Source organism: Larus michahellis, chromosome 3, assembly GCF_964199755.1.
Source record: "Larus michahellis chromosome 3, bLarMic1.1, whole genome shotgun sequence".
In the NCBI taxonomy this organism is placed as follows: domain Eukaryota; kingdom Metazoa; phylum Chordata; class Aves; order Charadriiformes; family Laridae; genus Larus; species Larus michahellis.
Window position 1 is genome coordinate 20,349,074 of NC_133898.1, and position 16,733 is coordinate 20,365,806.

The 16,733-nt window shown below is 50.4% G+C and overlaps 2 protein-coding genes across 2 annotated transcripts in view; both read left to right on the forward strand.

Moving 5' to 3' along the window:
* The window catches only part of LOC141740093 (uncharacterized), a 57,180-nt gene extending 48,453 nt beyond the window's left edge, over positions 1–8,727 (forward strand). Inside the window, exons 6-7 of the mRNA XM_074578314.1 lie at positions 6,512–6,648; positions 7,669–8,727. The gene's annotated coding sequence lies outside the window, so the exon portion shown is untranslated. The remainder of the gene's footprint in view (positions 1–6,511; positions 6,649–7,668) is intronic.
* Positions 8,728–10,301: 1,574 nt separating this feature from the next.
* Positions 10,302–16,733, forward strand: part of ITPKB (inositol-trisphosphate 3-kinase B) — a 70,717-nt gene continuing 64,285 nt past the window's right edge. The window contains exons 1-2 of the mRNA XM_074578989.1: positions 10,302–10,674; positions 12,129–13,218. Coding sequence (XP_074435090.1) covers positions 12,292–13,218 — 927 coding nt within the window. The 5' untranslated portion in view covers positions 10,302–10,674; positions 12,129–12,291. The remainder of the gene's footprint in view (positions 10,675–12,128; positions 13,219–16,733) is intronic.

Genomic DNA, 16,733 nt, shown 5'->3' on the forward strand with positions numbered 1-16,733 from the left:
CATTAGAGAGCAAGCAAGCTGGGGGATACAGGAAAACAGAGGCAAGGAGTGTTACATTTATGTTCGAGACTCACCTGGCCACCCGCCAGCAAAGCCATCGCTGCAGTTGTTCAGTTAAAAAAAAAATAAATATGAGAAATGTAATATTTGATGACAATCTAATGTCAGAGTCCATGACACCACCTGCTTCCAGCTGATGATTAATCATGTGAAATAAATTCATTTGGACGTGGAAGAGTGTGAATCTAACTACTGGGACAAATAACTGCATTCAGAAAGGACGCAGGAGGGAAGAATTTATCAAGTGCTTGGTCACATTAAATCATTTATTTTAGAACAGTCTCAACTCTCAATTCTCTCTGTCCCTATCAGATTCATTACTAAATCCTCTGGCCTGATTGCACTCCTGTATGATTCAGTCTGTTGGCTTCCACAGAATTACTACAGGTTTCCTCATGAGCAGAACTGGCCATTGGCTTGATGGAGAGGAGGTGAGAAAATGCCGTGGAGGGAAAATGAAACCATTGACAATGTAGGAGTTTCAGTGAGGCTGAGCAGTGAAAGAGTTCCTGGCATAGGTCTCAAGAGCTTTGGGGAGGCTTCCTAGGGCCTCTTACCACCTCCAGTAGCATGGGTGTTTTGGAACTCTCTTTCTCCTTATCTCACCTTTCAGAAGTATTCCTAAGAGTTCAGAAAACCTGTGTATACTTATCACTTCCCATCCAGGTCGATTTCCCTGGGAAACGAAAGAGGATGGGAATGTGACAGTGTAGGTACTTCACGGCATTCGAGTCAGGGGTTGGGAAGGGTAAGATGCCACTTAAAAATCTCTGCAGGTGACAGAAAAATCACTGTTTAGACAGTAAATCTGATGGTGGCATTTTGTTAGTTAGAGTTCATCTCCTAGTCTCCAGTGGTCTCAAGTGTGCAAAGGAAACCCTGCTGCAGCAAAATGGAAGCTGGTTTGTAGAAGACTATAGAGTTTCACCTGTTATTCTGAAGTCCCTTCCAGTGTCTTTCCAGCAAGTATAATGAGATGACATCCAGGAGCGAACTGGGCCCAGTTTGCTGAGCGGGACAGCTCTGATGAACTCCATTTTTTGGTTCATCACTGATGCACCGCTTTAGTGATTGCTAAGGCAGCCTCCAACAGTCTTTCTTGGAGGTTTCAAGTCTGAGTATGGTCACGTGATGTTCCCTCCAAAAACAGGGCCCTGCCTCACCTGACAGCCTCCCATAGGGTCTGTTCCTGCAAAGAATCCAAATTTCCATTTCTCTAACTTTAATCTGTTCCACCAACTGTAATAAATCTCTGCCTGCTCCATTTTTGCTCCACATCTCTTTTAGAAACAATAAAAATGGTAGATGATTCCCTGATAACCGCTGTTGCTGATGACGCAAATGGCACCTCACTGGATCCTGTAAGTCTTGTTCAGCCTCATCCACCACCTCCACAGGGAAGAGGAGATGTTAAGCAAACTGTCTCTTAATGATAAATAGGGCTGTAAAAAAGAAAAATATTTCATTGTTTCAACATTTTGTTCCTTTTAGGAAATGTCAGAAATATAAACCAGAAGGAAAAGAAGTGGTTGGTTTTTTGGTTTTTTTTTTTTTTTTTAACGTAAAATACACTTGCAATCCAGTCCAAAAATGACCAGAGGAGAGTTAGAGAAATGTGGTTGTGTAGCTAAGGAATGAAGTGAGTATCTGTGCTAACAAATGATGGGTGTTTCCAGGATACTGTCTCTCCTATCAGAAAGGGTCATTCCAAGGCACTTTTCTGGCAGCTTTTATTAATCTCCCTCTGTCTGAGCCAGAAGACAGGAAGATGTCAGGCGGCTGAGCTCTCGTACCGTTCCCGTTCTCCTATTCAGGACAAGGCTGTCCTCAGCCAGCAGGAGAGAACGTAAGGGAACTGGCAAACCTCAAACATTTTGTCACAGGGAGACGCACTTGTAAAGTTAATCCCTAGCACTCAGTCCAGGTGCCCTCTTCCTGCTCCTCGTAAAACAGCCCTGAGGAAAAACAGTTTCAGTCTGTTCTCGGTGGAGAGAAGACCACAACGGCTGCCAACTTTTCCCGTGCCTTCAGCTGGAGGTGCAGGCTCTGTTCACAAGGGGTGAAGAAACAACATCTCTGCCAGCCTCAAGAAGCCCGTCTCTGAGGGCAAAGCAGCCCATCTGGCATTGGGGCCAGCAGAGCCTCACCGACTCTCCTGGTTCTCCGTCCTCCATACTCTTTTTCCCCAGGCAGGTGTTTCTTTGTCCCCCTCGCCAGACAAGTCCTGCTCCTCTCAAACGGCAGAAGCCTATGGGCAGAGTGGCAGGAGTGTGGGTGCGTGAAGGCCCAGCTGGAGGGAAGCCTGGGAGCTCCCCACCAGGGAGCAGCTGCGCCTCTTTGCCGTGCCCCTCTGCGGCACCATCTTCTGCCAGCTCTGCCTGCCTCAGACCCGCCTGAAGTCCTCCATAACCTGGTCCTGAATGCTGATGTTGGTCATGGGGGAATCTGGTTCAGACAACAAGAGCTACAGGTCTCTATAGGTGTATCCAGAAAGGAGGAGAGCAAAGAATGGAAAAGGATTGAAGAATGAATGGTAAGCAAACACAGGGGTTCTGCTGAGGACCTGTAGGCTCCACACCTCTCCTCTTCTGCCTTCACTTTTGCATCTCATTAAGTTCCTTAGGCAATTAGGTGAATTCCCCTGGGAAGAAGAGAGCAGCCAGCTGAAACTCTGTGGAATCTTTCCCCATCCGGCAGGAAGCAGGGAGCAAATACGTAACATTTAGGAACCCATTAGAGCTGCAGTCTAGCTCATCAGCTCTTATTCATCAAGCTTGAAAATAGATGGTTGTCTCCTCTCTGGGCTGTATCTTCACCTTCCCCAGCTGTAATGGCTTTTTAGATATCTAATTTCAAGCAGCTCCACACTGTTAATACTGGCCAGAGCATGAAATATCTTTCACCTTTTCCAAACGAGAAGAATGGGGAGACCCTTCCTTGGAGTACAGAGAGTTGTGAAGAGTGGCAATCTTCAAGGCGAGGTGAGGGACCGTCCCAGCTCTTGAAATCTGCCTTCTTACTTGGGCACCTAAATGTGCGTTTAAATGCTTCAATTTAGTTACACAGAGGTGAAAACTCCAGCCGTAGGAACTTGCTCAGGGTTAGAGAGCCTATGGTAGTAGAGTGGGAAATGTCAATGATCTGAGACTGTAGTCTGCAGCGGTGGCTTAAAAATCTTTGTAGTCGTGTGCCCTCTCAGAGATAACTAACTGCTGATTCAGGAGCAACCTGGAAACACTTGGGGGAGGAGGAAAGGCAGCACAAGAGGGAGCCTTGTCCTGGGCATACCAGCCGGAGGAGGTGGGAGCACAGCAAGGAAAGCTATGCTGCTTTACTGAATTTGCTGCTCAAATCCAGAACTGGGGAGACAGTTCAGAGAGCAGGTCACAGCTCCAAGAGTGGATGTCTCCAGAGCAAGGGCAGGGGGCAGCAGGGAGACAAAAGCTCTGACTAGTGCTAGCTGGAGAACCTGCTCTTGGTACTATTAGAATACGCCCTTCTAGTGCCTGGGCGTGCATGTATGTATGCACAGAAACTTGTGATAGGGCTGAAAATTTTCCTAGGTGGACATGTATGGTGTTCTTTCTGTAAGGGCTTTACTTACCTCTAGTTGTTCAGGGGAAAAGCATGATCCAGCGTGCGGATCTCAATTTGTCTGGAAAAGATGTTTTTGCTTGAAACAATCTTATGTGCAAGGACAGATGTTTTCCAGTAGTTGCTCTAATACAGCTGCTTTTCAGGGTCAGGGTCTGCTGACCTTTGCAATTTGTTGCGTGGCAATGAACAGGGCTACATGCAGAAAATAGCACAGATAATACACTGTTGTCTGGCAACATCATTTAGGAATATTTTCATAGCTCTATTGCTTTAGCTATTCAAAATTATGAAGAATCAACCTAGATCTGCCAGTTTATTAAACTGTGCTGCACTCACTCAAAGCTCAGGTTTTTTTCCTTTCACAGACACAGGAACAGATAAAAGTAAATATCTGTCCATCATAGAAATATTATGGTAAATCCTTGAAATATATTATTACACCACAGGCAAAAATAGATTCCTGGAGAGAGCCAACATGCTTTATTTTAAATTAAATGCCCACGACCCAGCATGGGCTTGAAAATTATTTATCATGTCCTCTTCAGTGCCCTCTCTCTCCCAGTTTTTCAAAACACAGAGATCACTCATTGCAGAGTGGAAACTTGGACAGCATTTCTTGTGATTCCACGTTCATCACATCCCTAAAAGGTGCAGTGGAATCTCATAGCCCTGGAGGCTGAATATTCCCGTCGTTTACTACCAAACCCAAAATGGTGTGTGTGACACGCTGCACACTTGAAAAGTAGCTTGTCTTTTTCCTGCTGTGATCGTAGCTATCTCAAACAAATGCAAAGCTGCCCAATTATGGTTATGTGGTCACAGTCTAGTGGAATAACTGTGACCCATGAATAGGAAACACCTCTTCAGACAATGAAGCAGTGTTTGAATTCTAATTGTTTTATCACCTCAGCCACAGATGTAGGTACAACTTTTAGCAGCCTCAGGGTCCAATGGGGAAGGATTTCCTTTTATAGTTTTATTTTTACCGAACCTCAGTAAAACTCAATGATACACATTTCTTGTGCTCCTAGTGCCTCTAGTTCGGTCTGTGCAAAAAAAAGGAAACATTAATGCTGAATCATGTGTTACTCCCCACATGTGCACATGTGTTTATATTCTTATTATCAGCAAATAGCAACCGAGGGCCAACGTGCCAATGTAAAGCCCTATAGCAGCGCAGGGGACCACAGCTGTGGCACACACCAACTGCAGAGCTGGGCTCTTCTCTGGCACCAGGAAAAAACAGGAAGGGTGGCACTGAAATTGCTGGCCATATCCAGACATAAAACAAGTGGGCATTCACATCAGACCTTCACATCTTCATCCTGAGGAGTTTTCTAGCTGAGGGAAAAAAAAGGTACTACTGGCATATATGCATTTTATCATGACAAAATGTAATGTCTTGTGCTTGTTCTAGGGTTCCTAAAATTTCTTGCCTATCGAGTGTATATATAATTCCTTGTCAGAGTACTTTACTACGGATAATATTTTCCATATATACATTTTAATCTCCTGTGCTCTGTAAGTGTTCTCCAAAGTCCTGTTGCAAAACCTGGAGCCTGTGAGCTAAACTGATGTTCTTAGCCCAGCGTTAATGCTCTGCACGTGTGTGCTGTGCATGGATGTATAGGATGGATGCGTCCCTTCCTCCAGGGACCCTAAGTATGTGTGAAACTTCAGGCAGGTCACAGCCACAAATACCCTGGGTGACACAGGATATCTTAGTACATACTGCCTGTTTCACAGGCGGGCAAAACAAGGTGGAGAGGCAATAAGCCACCTTGCTAACACCCCGCAGCACAGCAGGGGCAGAGCCAGGAACAGACCGCCGAGATCTTTGGCTGGCTTTCTTGGCTGCGCTGAGCCGTATGACTTGGTGCAGCACGGGGCGAGGTGCAGGCAGGAATGTGTGGAGGAGGCTTCCAGAGAACAAAACTGGTTCCTTTGTGCTCTAGGTGGACATATGAGCTCAGGCAGATGTGGGTGCAGTACACAGACTGCCCTAAATTACATTGACTTGCTACAGGTGTCTCTGCAGAGCCCTGTGTTCTTGTTCCCTGAACAGGAGCTGGCACAAAAAAATATTAACCAGTCACTGCTTCATTCTGCCATTATATGTGTTCTGTGGGATAGCAGGAGGGGAGCAAATGACCAGATAACCCAGTTCAGCGGTCGCTGAGCACTGGGAAAAACAGTGTCTTTCTGACCTGTTTTACCACTGAAGCAATGCAAAAAGTGCTGGTGCAAGATAAACACCCACAGCCCTTTTCTCAGGTCTCCATTTCCCCTGCCAGCCCAGCCAGCCCAGAAGTGTGCCATGCCTGTGACAGTCACCTGCCTGAGCGTAGACAATTCTCAGCACATAATTCAGCATTGTGTTTCCTCTCGAGTCTTCTGTGGGTTTTTTTATTGTAAAATATCAGCCAGATTTATTCTCTGTCACACTGGCATAAACATAAAGTTAGTCTGCTGACTGTAGAATTATTCTGTGTTTATCCATTCTTTCTGTATTTTACATGATTGTAAGATTCAACTCACTGGTGAGGAAATGCCATAAAAGACTGACTTATACTGCAAGGATGCTGACGGTCCTTCTGATGCTGACCTGGATGAACAGTGACAGTTGGGACATCTCATCTTTGAAACACAGTGAAGGCTGTCTTGTCCAACCAGCCCAAAACATGACAGAGAGTAATAATTTAAAAAATGAATCCTATGATAAAGGAAAAATGGAAGGAGGAGAGTACTTCAGGATCGTAGTTTTTTTGTGATTAAATTGTTGTGATTTTTTCTGCTTTGTTTTTACAATTGCATTGATACTAAGTAGATTGTGGTCCGTTCTGTCCTGTTCTAGCTTTATAATGCAGCCCATGCCATATTAACTTTGTGCCTCCAAGGATTTAAGTGAATTGGATGATGAATATCTCTCATGCAACTGTTCTCCCCTCTCCATGGAAGGAGGTATTTCTGCAGTACAGGACCTTTGTTTTGGTAAGGTGCCTTGGGGGTTTTTTTGCTTGTTATTGAGGTCTAGATTGGGGAAAGGGTTCTTCTTCAAGTCAGTAAAGTCTCTCTGGGTTTTCCATAAGGAAAGCAGGTCAGGGGAAGGAATATACTATGCACTTAGGGCAGAAAGTGCTGAGACTTGCAACACATCTCAGTCTTGGGGAGTCTATTGCCAAGCCTCAGGCCCTCACAATGATGTGACATTTTGCCAGAGGCCAGGGTCACCGTCTTCATCTTCATGCTCTGGCAACCTTTTAGATACGGTCCTAGGGCTCAGCGTGGCAAGCCTTGAGATGTGGACCAGGACCTTGATTCCAGAGGAAGAGGGTGTATAAAGTAGCAAAGGACAGTTCTGCCTGGGCTTCAGAGGGTCACCAGCACCGTACTGGTCTGCCAGGGCTCCCCTCACCCTGGAGGGCTGTGCCCAGGAACTGGCTTTAGTGACAGTCAAAGCAAAACATTGGCTTGAGTCACGGCAGAGGCTGAAAGGAGGTAAACAGCCTTGGCCGTACTGTCCACTTTTCCTATCCAGCATTCGCTTCCTGCGCAGCTGATCTCCCCTCCTGCCCAGACAGCCCTCTCATCTGGCTCCAGTGGGGCGCAGATGTTCCTGCTGCAACAGCCACCATTCCCACTGGCAGCCGAACCTCCTCTTCCCCCCGTGCCTTCACACACGGCAGGGCCCATCCTGCTACCCCTACAAAGAGCCACCACCCCACAGCGCTGGGCAGCACCAAGCCCAGGGGCACAGCAGCCGCAGCTCAGCTGAGCCACATGCGCTGCTCACTGGGCACTGTGAGCACATTTGGAACAATTATTCTTAAGTAAGTCATGATAATTAACACATCTCCCTTCAAGTGCACAGAGGTGCTGGGAGGCCGTTAACTTTGACAGCTGTGATATTTCTTTCGCCAAACACTTATAGCCAGCGTGTCAGTGGGAGACGTTACAGAGCTAGGACAGCTCCATACCCTTCTGTAAGTGTCTGTCCTCCTTTTGTTTCAGGACTAAATACATCCTGCAGTGGATATATGCCCTTCCTAAGTGGAAGATCCTGTTCATTTTAAAGGCCCCACTCTTGACTAAGGACTAGTTGCCCACACAAAAGTTGGCTGGACAAACTGTTTGCCCTAACCTAGCCTGCTTCAGTATCCTCAAGCACTGCAAGGATTTTCTTTGGAAGCAGGAAGTATAAACTCAAATTAACAACATGGCTTAAGCAGAAGCAAGATCTTTTAAGACCCAGGATGGGACTTTTACTTGAAGAACATACACCGAGATTGCAAACGAGTTGGAGTGGGACCATCTTTTTTTTCTCTTTGTACAGCACCAAACGCAACGGTGCCACAGCCGTGGAGAGGGCTCCTTGGCAGCATCAAGCAACTACAGCAGTGCTGGTGCCTAGAGACCTCCATTTGTCTATGAAAGAAACTTTTCTCCCTTTGTGCCTCCATCCTTGTCCCTGGATTGGACTAGCAACCTGTTTCAGTTTGTGCTTTCCATTTAGGCTAACCTCAGACGCTCAGTTTCCACTTGATTGGAAACAAGTGTGCTGAAAGCTGTCTGCTCTTTCTTCACTGTACAATGTGGACTGCTGCCTGGCTCCAATCTGGAAACAATTATTTCCCTCCTGTACCTACCCATTCTGAAAAGGGATTTATCCCTAGACTTTTTTTTTTTCCTCTTTCCACTTTTATTAGCCGCTTCCTTCATAAATAAAAGCTTGTTGTTGTGTATAATGCCCACAGAACGGCTCTAGCTCTGGATGTCACATATTTCTGTTACGTGACAAAAATGCTGTGATGTTTTAAGGCCCTTGGGGAGTTTTCTATCAGTAAACGTGCCATAGTGAATTCTCTGCTCCTTTGTCCTGTTCTGATAGGATGAATATCTGATGGTGCTTGAATTTGTGTGACTTTAAGAAAAGACTTTAAGCACCCGTTGTGGTTACGCTGGTGTAAATACTCTTAAACAACCCCAAAGAACAGTCAAAACGTGCATGGATATGCAGCAGTGCTTGCAAGTACATGCAGATGCTATTAGCATAGCGCAGTGCAGCTGTTTAAAAAAAAGAAGATACCTGTTTATCCGCATGTATTCCTGGATTTATTATTTCTTTCAAAATTCCCTACTTTCTGATGTGTGTATGCAGACACAAGGGAATGGGAGCAAACAGATGACCAGAATCTGCAGATATTTGCAGACAGGAGGAAGCTTATGCCCATGAATAGTGCCATTATGCTCGGCGGGGTCACTTTTCTGAGAAAGATTGATCACTTACTTTATTTCATGAAAGACCAGTTCCTGACCGAGCACAGACACTGAGGAAACGGATTGGAGTGGAAAGAGTCTAAAAATCTCTTTTCCTGCACTGAATTCAAAATAGCATTTCTCTTACTGGAAAAACAAACATAAGCTCATTTTGGGTGTCTCTGCCTGTCTGCCTGTGGGATTGGCAATCCACACCTTCTGCAGATTTGGAGACCTCTCTGCCCCAGTTTACGCTCTAGAGGTTATGCCTTAATTACAGAAAGCTGATCCGCTGTGACATCAATTTCCCTCTCTAGGGAAAACTCCTAGCTGTGAAATCCCAGCAGTGACAAACTGTCGTTCTTTTTGTTGTTGTTGTTGTTCTTTTTTTTTTTTTTTCCCTTGGCCAGTCCAGACCAACCCCAAACCTGCCATCTGGGTTTGACCTTGACTGCTCCTTTGAGACCGAATCGCGGAGCCTGCTCTCCTGAAATGCTGACATACGGACAACTATTTCCAATGAGTTATCTTGATACAGAAATCATGCTGTATCACAGCCAAGAGCCTGCTCCCTCTGCCAAGCAGGACCCGTGTCTGGGGGGCCGCAGGAGCTGAGAAAGTGCTGTCTGTGGCCTGCCCTGGAGCAGAAAGGATGGACATTGTCCTGCACATGTCAGCTACAGCCCAACCGAAACCTGGGGCGATGCCACAGCGGATGGATGTGCTTACAACCCTCACATCTGGGGATGTGGGGGTCATCTCCCCTCCATGGGGAGATGTAGGGGAGATGCCCAAAGCCACACAGCCCAGCAGGGAGGGCTTCTCACCAACTTTGGTCTGGTGTGGATGACCAACGTGTTGAGACGGACTGAGCTGCTGTGCCTGGGTGAAAAGGGGATGCTGTGCCAAACGGCTGGGCTAGTCTGTGCCTTCCAGCTGGGCGCATGGGGACATGGGTGGCCTTTAGCTCGGCACCCCCCTTCCGAAGGATGCAGGCACCACCCTTCGCCTTGACCGCCATACCCAGGGGAGGAATAGGAAGGCCAGCAGGCGCAGGGGGGCTGGGATGTGGCCGTCCCTCCGCCCCGGGCCCCCGCGGGCTTTGCCGGGGCTCGGTGCGGGGCTGGCCGGGGACACATCGCCAGCTCCGGACGCGGGTGGAAAATGGCTCGTGTATCTTTAACCCACAGCGGCCAAAACGCGGCGGCGGTGGGTTGTTTTTTTTTTTTTTTTCTTAGTTAACAATGGAAACTTTTTTTTTCAGTGTTTCCCTCCAGTCGAGCAGCGCCGAGCGAGCAAAAAAAAAAAAAAAAAAAGAAACTTGTTCCGCTGAGTTCAACCCCAGACAGGCTCACAACTTCCTTCCTGCTCTCCTACCCCCTCCCTCCGCTCTCCTCCTCCTCGCCGCTCCTCTCCCTCTCCTCCTCCTCTCTCCGCCTTTCCAGCCGCACCGGCAGCGGGCTCCGGGGCCGCGGCGCGGTACTGCCCGGAGCGCGGAGCCGCCCGCGGCCGCGCAGTCTCCGCAGCCGGAGCGCGGAGACGGTAGAGCCCGGGACTCCCCCGCCTCTCCCTCCCCTCCCCTCACCCCCTCCGCCCTCCACCCGCGGGGCGAGGAAAGCCGTTCGAATCCGCGGAGGGAGCGGGACCGCCGGCCGTGCTCCGCGCCCGCGGAGATGGTTTCTGCAGCGCCCTGCGGCCGCCGGCGCCGGCGGGCGCTGCCGGGCGCCGCGCACTGAGGGTGGGCGCGGATCCTGCTCCCAGGTAAGCGGCGGCGGGTGGGGGGGACGCGGACGACCCCTTCGCCGGGCTAACACACCCCCCCCCCGCAACCCCCAGCAGCCGGGACGGGGGTCGCCCCGGGAGGTGCGCGGTGCCAGGCGGGCCCCCGCCGGGAGGAAGGGGCGAGATAGTGGGTGGGCAGAGGAGCAGGGACCGAGCGGGCTGTCCCGCACCCTGCCCTGGCCCCGGGCAGGCTGTCCCGCACCCAGAATCTTGCTGAGTACCTTGTGCCGGTGCTTTCGCACCACAGCCAGAGTGCTGGGAGTGTGGTGGTGCCGGGGATCCCTGCAAAAAGGGGTGCCCGGGCTCTGCTGAGCCTCACACTGCCTCCGAGCAGCACCTGAAGGGATGGGGAGTCTTTTGGTCACCCAGTCACTGAAGACTGCGCTTAGACCTCTGGGCATTTACCTGCCAGCAGCCTCACAGGGATGCACAGGGATACCGCTGACAGCATCACACACAAGCACTTCCAAAGACATGTATGCCATAGCCAGAGTTAGCTCACGTGTGGGTAAACAAGCCTGCACACTCATGTAGGCAGCGTGTTTGTGTAGATTTCGTGGGTTCCCATGGCCCACCATGGGGTGGGGATTGCAACTCCAGTGGCACATGACATGCAAACGGACATGAAGGAAGGCACACTGAAGTACAGAGGGGCACAGAGAACCACCTACAGAAGTAGAGTCTCTCACATGCGTACCACAGGGCACAAACCCACACATGTCTGTATGTGGGATCCGGGCTGTGACTTGGAGGTGGTTGCAGCAGTCGATGCCCCAGAAGGCAGACATGCACAGGGGAGGCACGTTTAGACAGGGCACGTGTGAAGATGTGCAGGGCCGTGTTGTTGCACATGAAAAGTTAGGGAAGTAGTGGAGACGTCGTCCCATAACCATACAAAACTGCAAGCAGGAAGGCTTCATGTGTACCATTGAACAGAAATCCATGCTTGAGACTTGATCTCGGTCGTAGGTGACAAACCGGAAAGTGGCAAATCTGAGCTGTGTGGAGTTTTTCCCTTCCTTCAGAAAATGTCTGCTTTTGGGGCCAAAACTTGAAAGCTGACAACTTTCAGCTCACACCAGTCGGCCATAACTCCCTAATTCAGTTGCAGGAACGGCTGCTGACTGTGTGTCCTCTCGGACATCACTGCTGTATCTGCATCAGCCAGCAACATGGAGAGGGTGAGGGAAGGCAGGAAAGAGAGCAAACAGCCTCAAACCTGATTTCCCCTCGGCTCAGACCCTTCTGAAGACTAGGCTGGACCATGTCCCTAGGGGTGGCACACTAGGGATGGATGCAGGTGTGTGCAGGAGCTGGAGGGGGCACATAGGAAGGGAAGAGTCCAGCCAGCTGTGTGCACAGCTGGAGGGTGAGCTTACGGGGTGCACAGAATTACCCTCACCACTTCTCTTTCTCTCTCTCTCTCTCCTCAGCTGTCTCGTTTTATGGAGCTGCGGACTGGTGCCAGCCCAGCTCCCCCGTTGCCTCCCAGCGATGCTGCTGGTCCCGGTGTGGAGAGACCCTCGGCAGCCCCGTGGAGTCTGAGCGCCGAGGCGGCAGCGGCGGCGGCCCCCCTGTGCGCCCCGGCTGACTACTATGGCCGTGTACTGCTATGCGCTCAATAGCTTGGTGATGATGAATAGCAACAGCGAGGTGACAAGCGGCGGGAGCAAGACACCACCTCCTCCCAGTCAAGTGCTACCGAGGGGCCCGGAGACACCCGGCAGCTGCCGCCCGCTCCCCGTCTTCAGCCCAGCCCCTGTGCCACCCCGCTCCCCTCGCCGTGGTCCCGCTTTCCTCTTCCCGCCGTTGGAGGAACCCCCACGGCAGCCGGGCAGTCCCGGGGGTCGTCGGGGCAGCCGGGGTGAAGAGGGGCAGCCAGGACTCCCTGTGGCACGGCAACTTCAGCGGGAGCTGCACAACGTCCAGGTGAACCAGAAAGTGGGGCTTTTTGAGGCACATATCCAGGCGCACAGCTCCGCCACCCAGCCGCCGCGGAGCCCTCGGCCATCTTCGCCCCGGCCACGGCCTGCCAGCCCCACGGTGCCGATGGTGGGACTTGGGACCGGACCCCGGCCACGAGCCTACGGGGAGAGTGAGGCCCCTGATCTTGGTGGGGTGCAGGTCTGGCCAAGCACTGCAGAGCCCTCAGGGAGGCCGATGGTGATGGTGGGTCCAGCTGTGGGGCTGGTGGAGGGCAGCAGCCCCCTGAAGCTGTCAGAGCCTGGACCACAGCGAGGTGAGGTGGTGGTAGCCCCCACAGGACTTGAGGGCCAGTGCCCAGCTGTTGGTGGGAGCATCCCCGCTGTCATTGTCACGGACCTGGGGGGCCCGGAGGAGGAGGCGGGCGCCGTGCCCCCCGGCAGCCTGCCCGTCCGGAAGCTGTCGTCGTCTTCAGCCTCTTCCACTGGCTTCTCCTCATCCTGGGAGGAGTCTGAGGAGGACATCTCCAGTGACCCTGAACGCACTCTGGACCAGACACCGGCCTTCCTGCAGACCCTGGACCAGCAGAAGCCCCGAGTGGTGAGTCTTGCACCAGCCCTGGGGAGGTGGGACGAGGACTGGCTGCATCCCTGCTCCGAGGCACAGCTGCAGCGGGAGGGCAGAGGTCTGTCGCAGCAGACATCTGCAGAGAAACTTTGCACTTGCTTGTCGGTGCTTGGCTTCCCTCACATGAAAAGCTTATCCCTCTTCCTAGTCTGAAAATCCCCTGCTTGCAGTAGAGAGCAGCAGTACCCGTCCCACTGTGCATGGTCCTTGCAGAGCTTCCCCGGTGCTGCAAGCTGCCCGCTGGCGTGCTTATTGTGTACCCATGGACTGCAGCCTTCTGCTGACATGCGGTTACGAGCCTCAGCTTTCCCTCAGCACAGCTTCCCTGGATGCTGGAGGTTTCCCATGATTTACATGAGCCTAAGGGGAAATTTATTTCCTTCTTGGAGTCGAAACTGTGTGGGCCAACTGTCTGTTAAAATTTATACTGATGCCCATCACTGTAGTGTCTGTGTGCGTTTCACTTGGAAGCAAAAATCTCTAGAATTTCTGGTAATTCCCCTTTTGAATAAAACTTTTTGATTTTGGGGTATCTTATATTTTAGGTAAGCATATTTTTATAAGGTATTTATATTAAGTTCATTTGTTTCTGGATCTCTTTTGTGGGGCTAGTTGGGAGGCTTCAAGCAAGAGAATGCATCAATGTTGTATTACCCGTAGAACAGAAAGGTCTACTCAGAGAGGAGGGCTTTGATGCGTTCTCCATAGGCAGACGCTCCACTCATGGGATTTCTTGTGTCATTTGGGGAGTTTGTTCCACGTCTGAATGCTCTGCACAGAGTGTGCTTTGCTCTGAGCTGTCACGCCATTTATCCAGAGGGCTTTGAACCGCTTTACCCCAGTGCAGGGTGCCCATCACGAGGTTCTCTGACCAGCACATGGGCTCTCCCGTCCTCCGGCTGTGAGAAGTTACATTGATTTGAGCTCAGCACTGGAGCCTTGCACTGACAAACCCTGAAAAATGCAGGGCAGTCCAGTGACTCCTTAATTTTAAAGAGTTTGATAAAGGCCCATCCACTTTCAGTGATGTCGTTCGCTATGTTTAACTTTCTGTAGACATATGATAGTGAAACTCTTGGTAAGCTTAATGACACAAGGAAAACCGGTGCAGGGAAACATCTAAGTAAAGTGAAGGTATCAAACTTGTGAAGAACCGACAGACTGTGGTTTGTAAAACGCTCAGGAGGCTGAAATAAATATATTTGCGTTTCTACTTGTTTCATCCTGCTCCAAGAACTCAGGCTCAGTTCTGCTCAGGATGGAGAAGCAGTTGAGTAAAAGCACAGTTAATGAAGTTACGAGTGTGTGGCTCATCGTGTTTGCAGACAGTGTTGTATTTTGGGGCTCTAAACTGATGAATCAGCTCGCTCCCTTTGGGAGCTGCTACGATCCCTCTGCTGACTAAATTCTGCTGGTTTTGTGTGCATGAGCTGTAGTAATCTCTGCTCTATTCTCCATACTAATGACTGTTCCTAGTGCCAGATCCCACTGATTTGCTGCTGAAAACAGTTTGCTGATGGGCAAAATCATGCCTGATGCTCCTGTGGAAAGCTTCCTGGAGCCTCAGGCTGACTCTGCGCAACCTCCCGTGGCCTCCAGTGAGCTCAGCCAGGCCGGTGGCTCGGCAGTGAACAGGGAAGGCTCGTTTGTATTGCCAAAAGGCCTGGATCAGAGGGAGCTCAGATCAGGTTTGAGATCAGAGTAACTCTGCTGGGCTCAGTGGGACTACTCCAAGCTAAATGAGGTGAAGATCTGGTCCAAAATGTGTCAGGCAGTCTGAGGAGGTGCACTTGATTTTGTGTTTCAGTGCTGGAGTCAGCTCAGCAGGAGCAATTGGGCTAATTTACAAGGATACTTTCCGCTGGGCTCCACAGGTCCCATGCAGGGCTGATCACTGGCTTTGGCAGGTTATAGTCAACTTCTCAGCAGGATTGTGCGCAAATGCCCAGTAATTCAAAGCTGATTCATATAAATAACACCCAACTTTGTGTACTGGTTGGCAACATCTTTTAAATCCATAATGACAGCAGAAGGCAGCTACTGAAGCAGTCTCAGGTTGCACACTCATTTGTTTTCATGAACTCACTATTTCCTTTTAACAACGCACACGGTCTGGAAATGAGTTGTGTAATGAGGGAGAATGTGTGAGAAGCTCTCTCCGCAACTCGTGCTTTTCCGTCAAAATAAATCCTGGGAGACCTCAGCTGACAGAAACCAACACCATGCCTCTGGGTTGAGCAGATAAAAGCTGGGCAGGCAGAGAGCCCTGCCTGTCTGCACCGGGTGCTGCTGGCAGAGGGGAGGGCTACTGTACCTGGAGGAGAGGTAATAACGAGCAACAGGAAAGCAGTTCTTGCTGCAGATATGGTCTGTGCCGCGCATCTCGCATAGCATGTTTACAGATTTGATAAACAGCAGGCTTGCTTCTGCCCTTCCTTTCTGGAGGCTGTCTGAGTTAGCAAATCTGTTAGGGATGTCCGGCTGTCTATTGTAGTTCCTCCTGGCATCCCCGGGAAATGGGCAGATCCCTCTGGCTGGCATGGATTCATCTTCCATTTGTACTTCAGGTAGGAAACTTCATTTGCGGTGGGGCCCACAAATTGGCCAGTAAGAAAATGACATTGTTAGCAAAAGGGAGGGAGTGCAGCCACTTTTTTGGACACTGTGACCTGGAGCAGCTTGGTGGCTGATACGGGCTCTGCCTTTGTTTATTTAAACAGTTTACTCAGTGCTTTCCCTGTCCCTGAAGTGTGCCGGTGCCCAGTGGGCTGCACAGCACTGGGAAACAGTGACCCTGCCGTGATTACGGCAGACTTGTGAAGTGCAGTGACAGTAAGAGCAATTTGATGTTTTGCTGTTGTCTACTTCCAAGTCCACTTAAGGTCTGAGTAAACCTCCATGTAAGGGCTTTTGCAGCTGTGGCTTTCCCCGGGCTGTGGGCTGCTGCTGGAGAAACCCCACGTTTGTTTATTGATGGTTGCAAGGTTTCAAAGACACTTGAGTGATTACACTTCTCAGGCTGCGTGGGAGGGATGGCGTGTCCAGGCAGCATGTTGGGATGGGGACAATGCGGTTTGACAAGACAGCGGAGGGGTAGTACTCACTGCAAAACCCCTGCGACAGCGATGTGGGCAGTTTGGGGAAGGAGCCAGTGCCTCCACTTGCCCACCACCCAAGCCAGGGGGACGCAGCAGCTTTTGGAAGGTGCCTGTCTTCATCATAGCACATGCCCCGTGCCTAGGGAGGATTTCTCTCCTCCTGGCTGATCACACTGGTTAGTTGTGTAACGGACTGAGAAGGTGCACCCTGTCCCAGGCTCCGAGTGGCACAGGTAGCCTGAGATGGCAACTTGGCTCCTAAGGGAGATTTCACACCCAAAATAAGCCCCGTTCTAGCTGTGACTCCCATTGACTTCAATGGGAAAATACGGGTTTGTGAGTTTTGCTGTTCCTGGGAAACCCTGTTTGCTCTTGCCAAGGGAGAGCTGA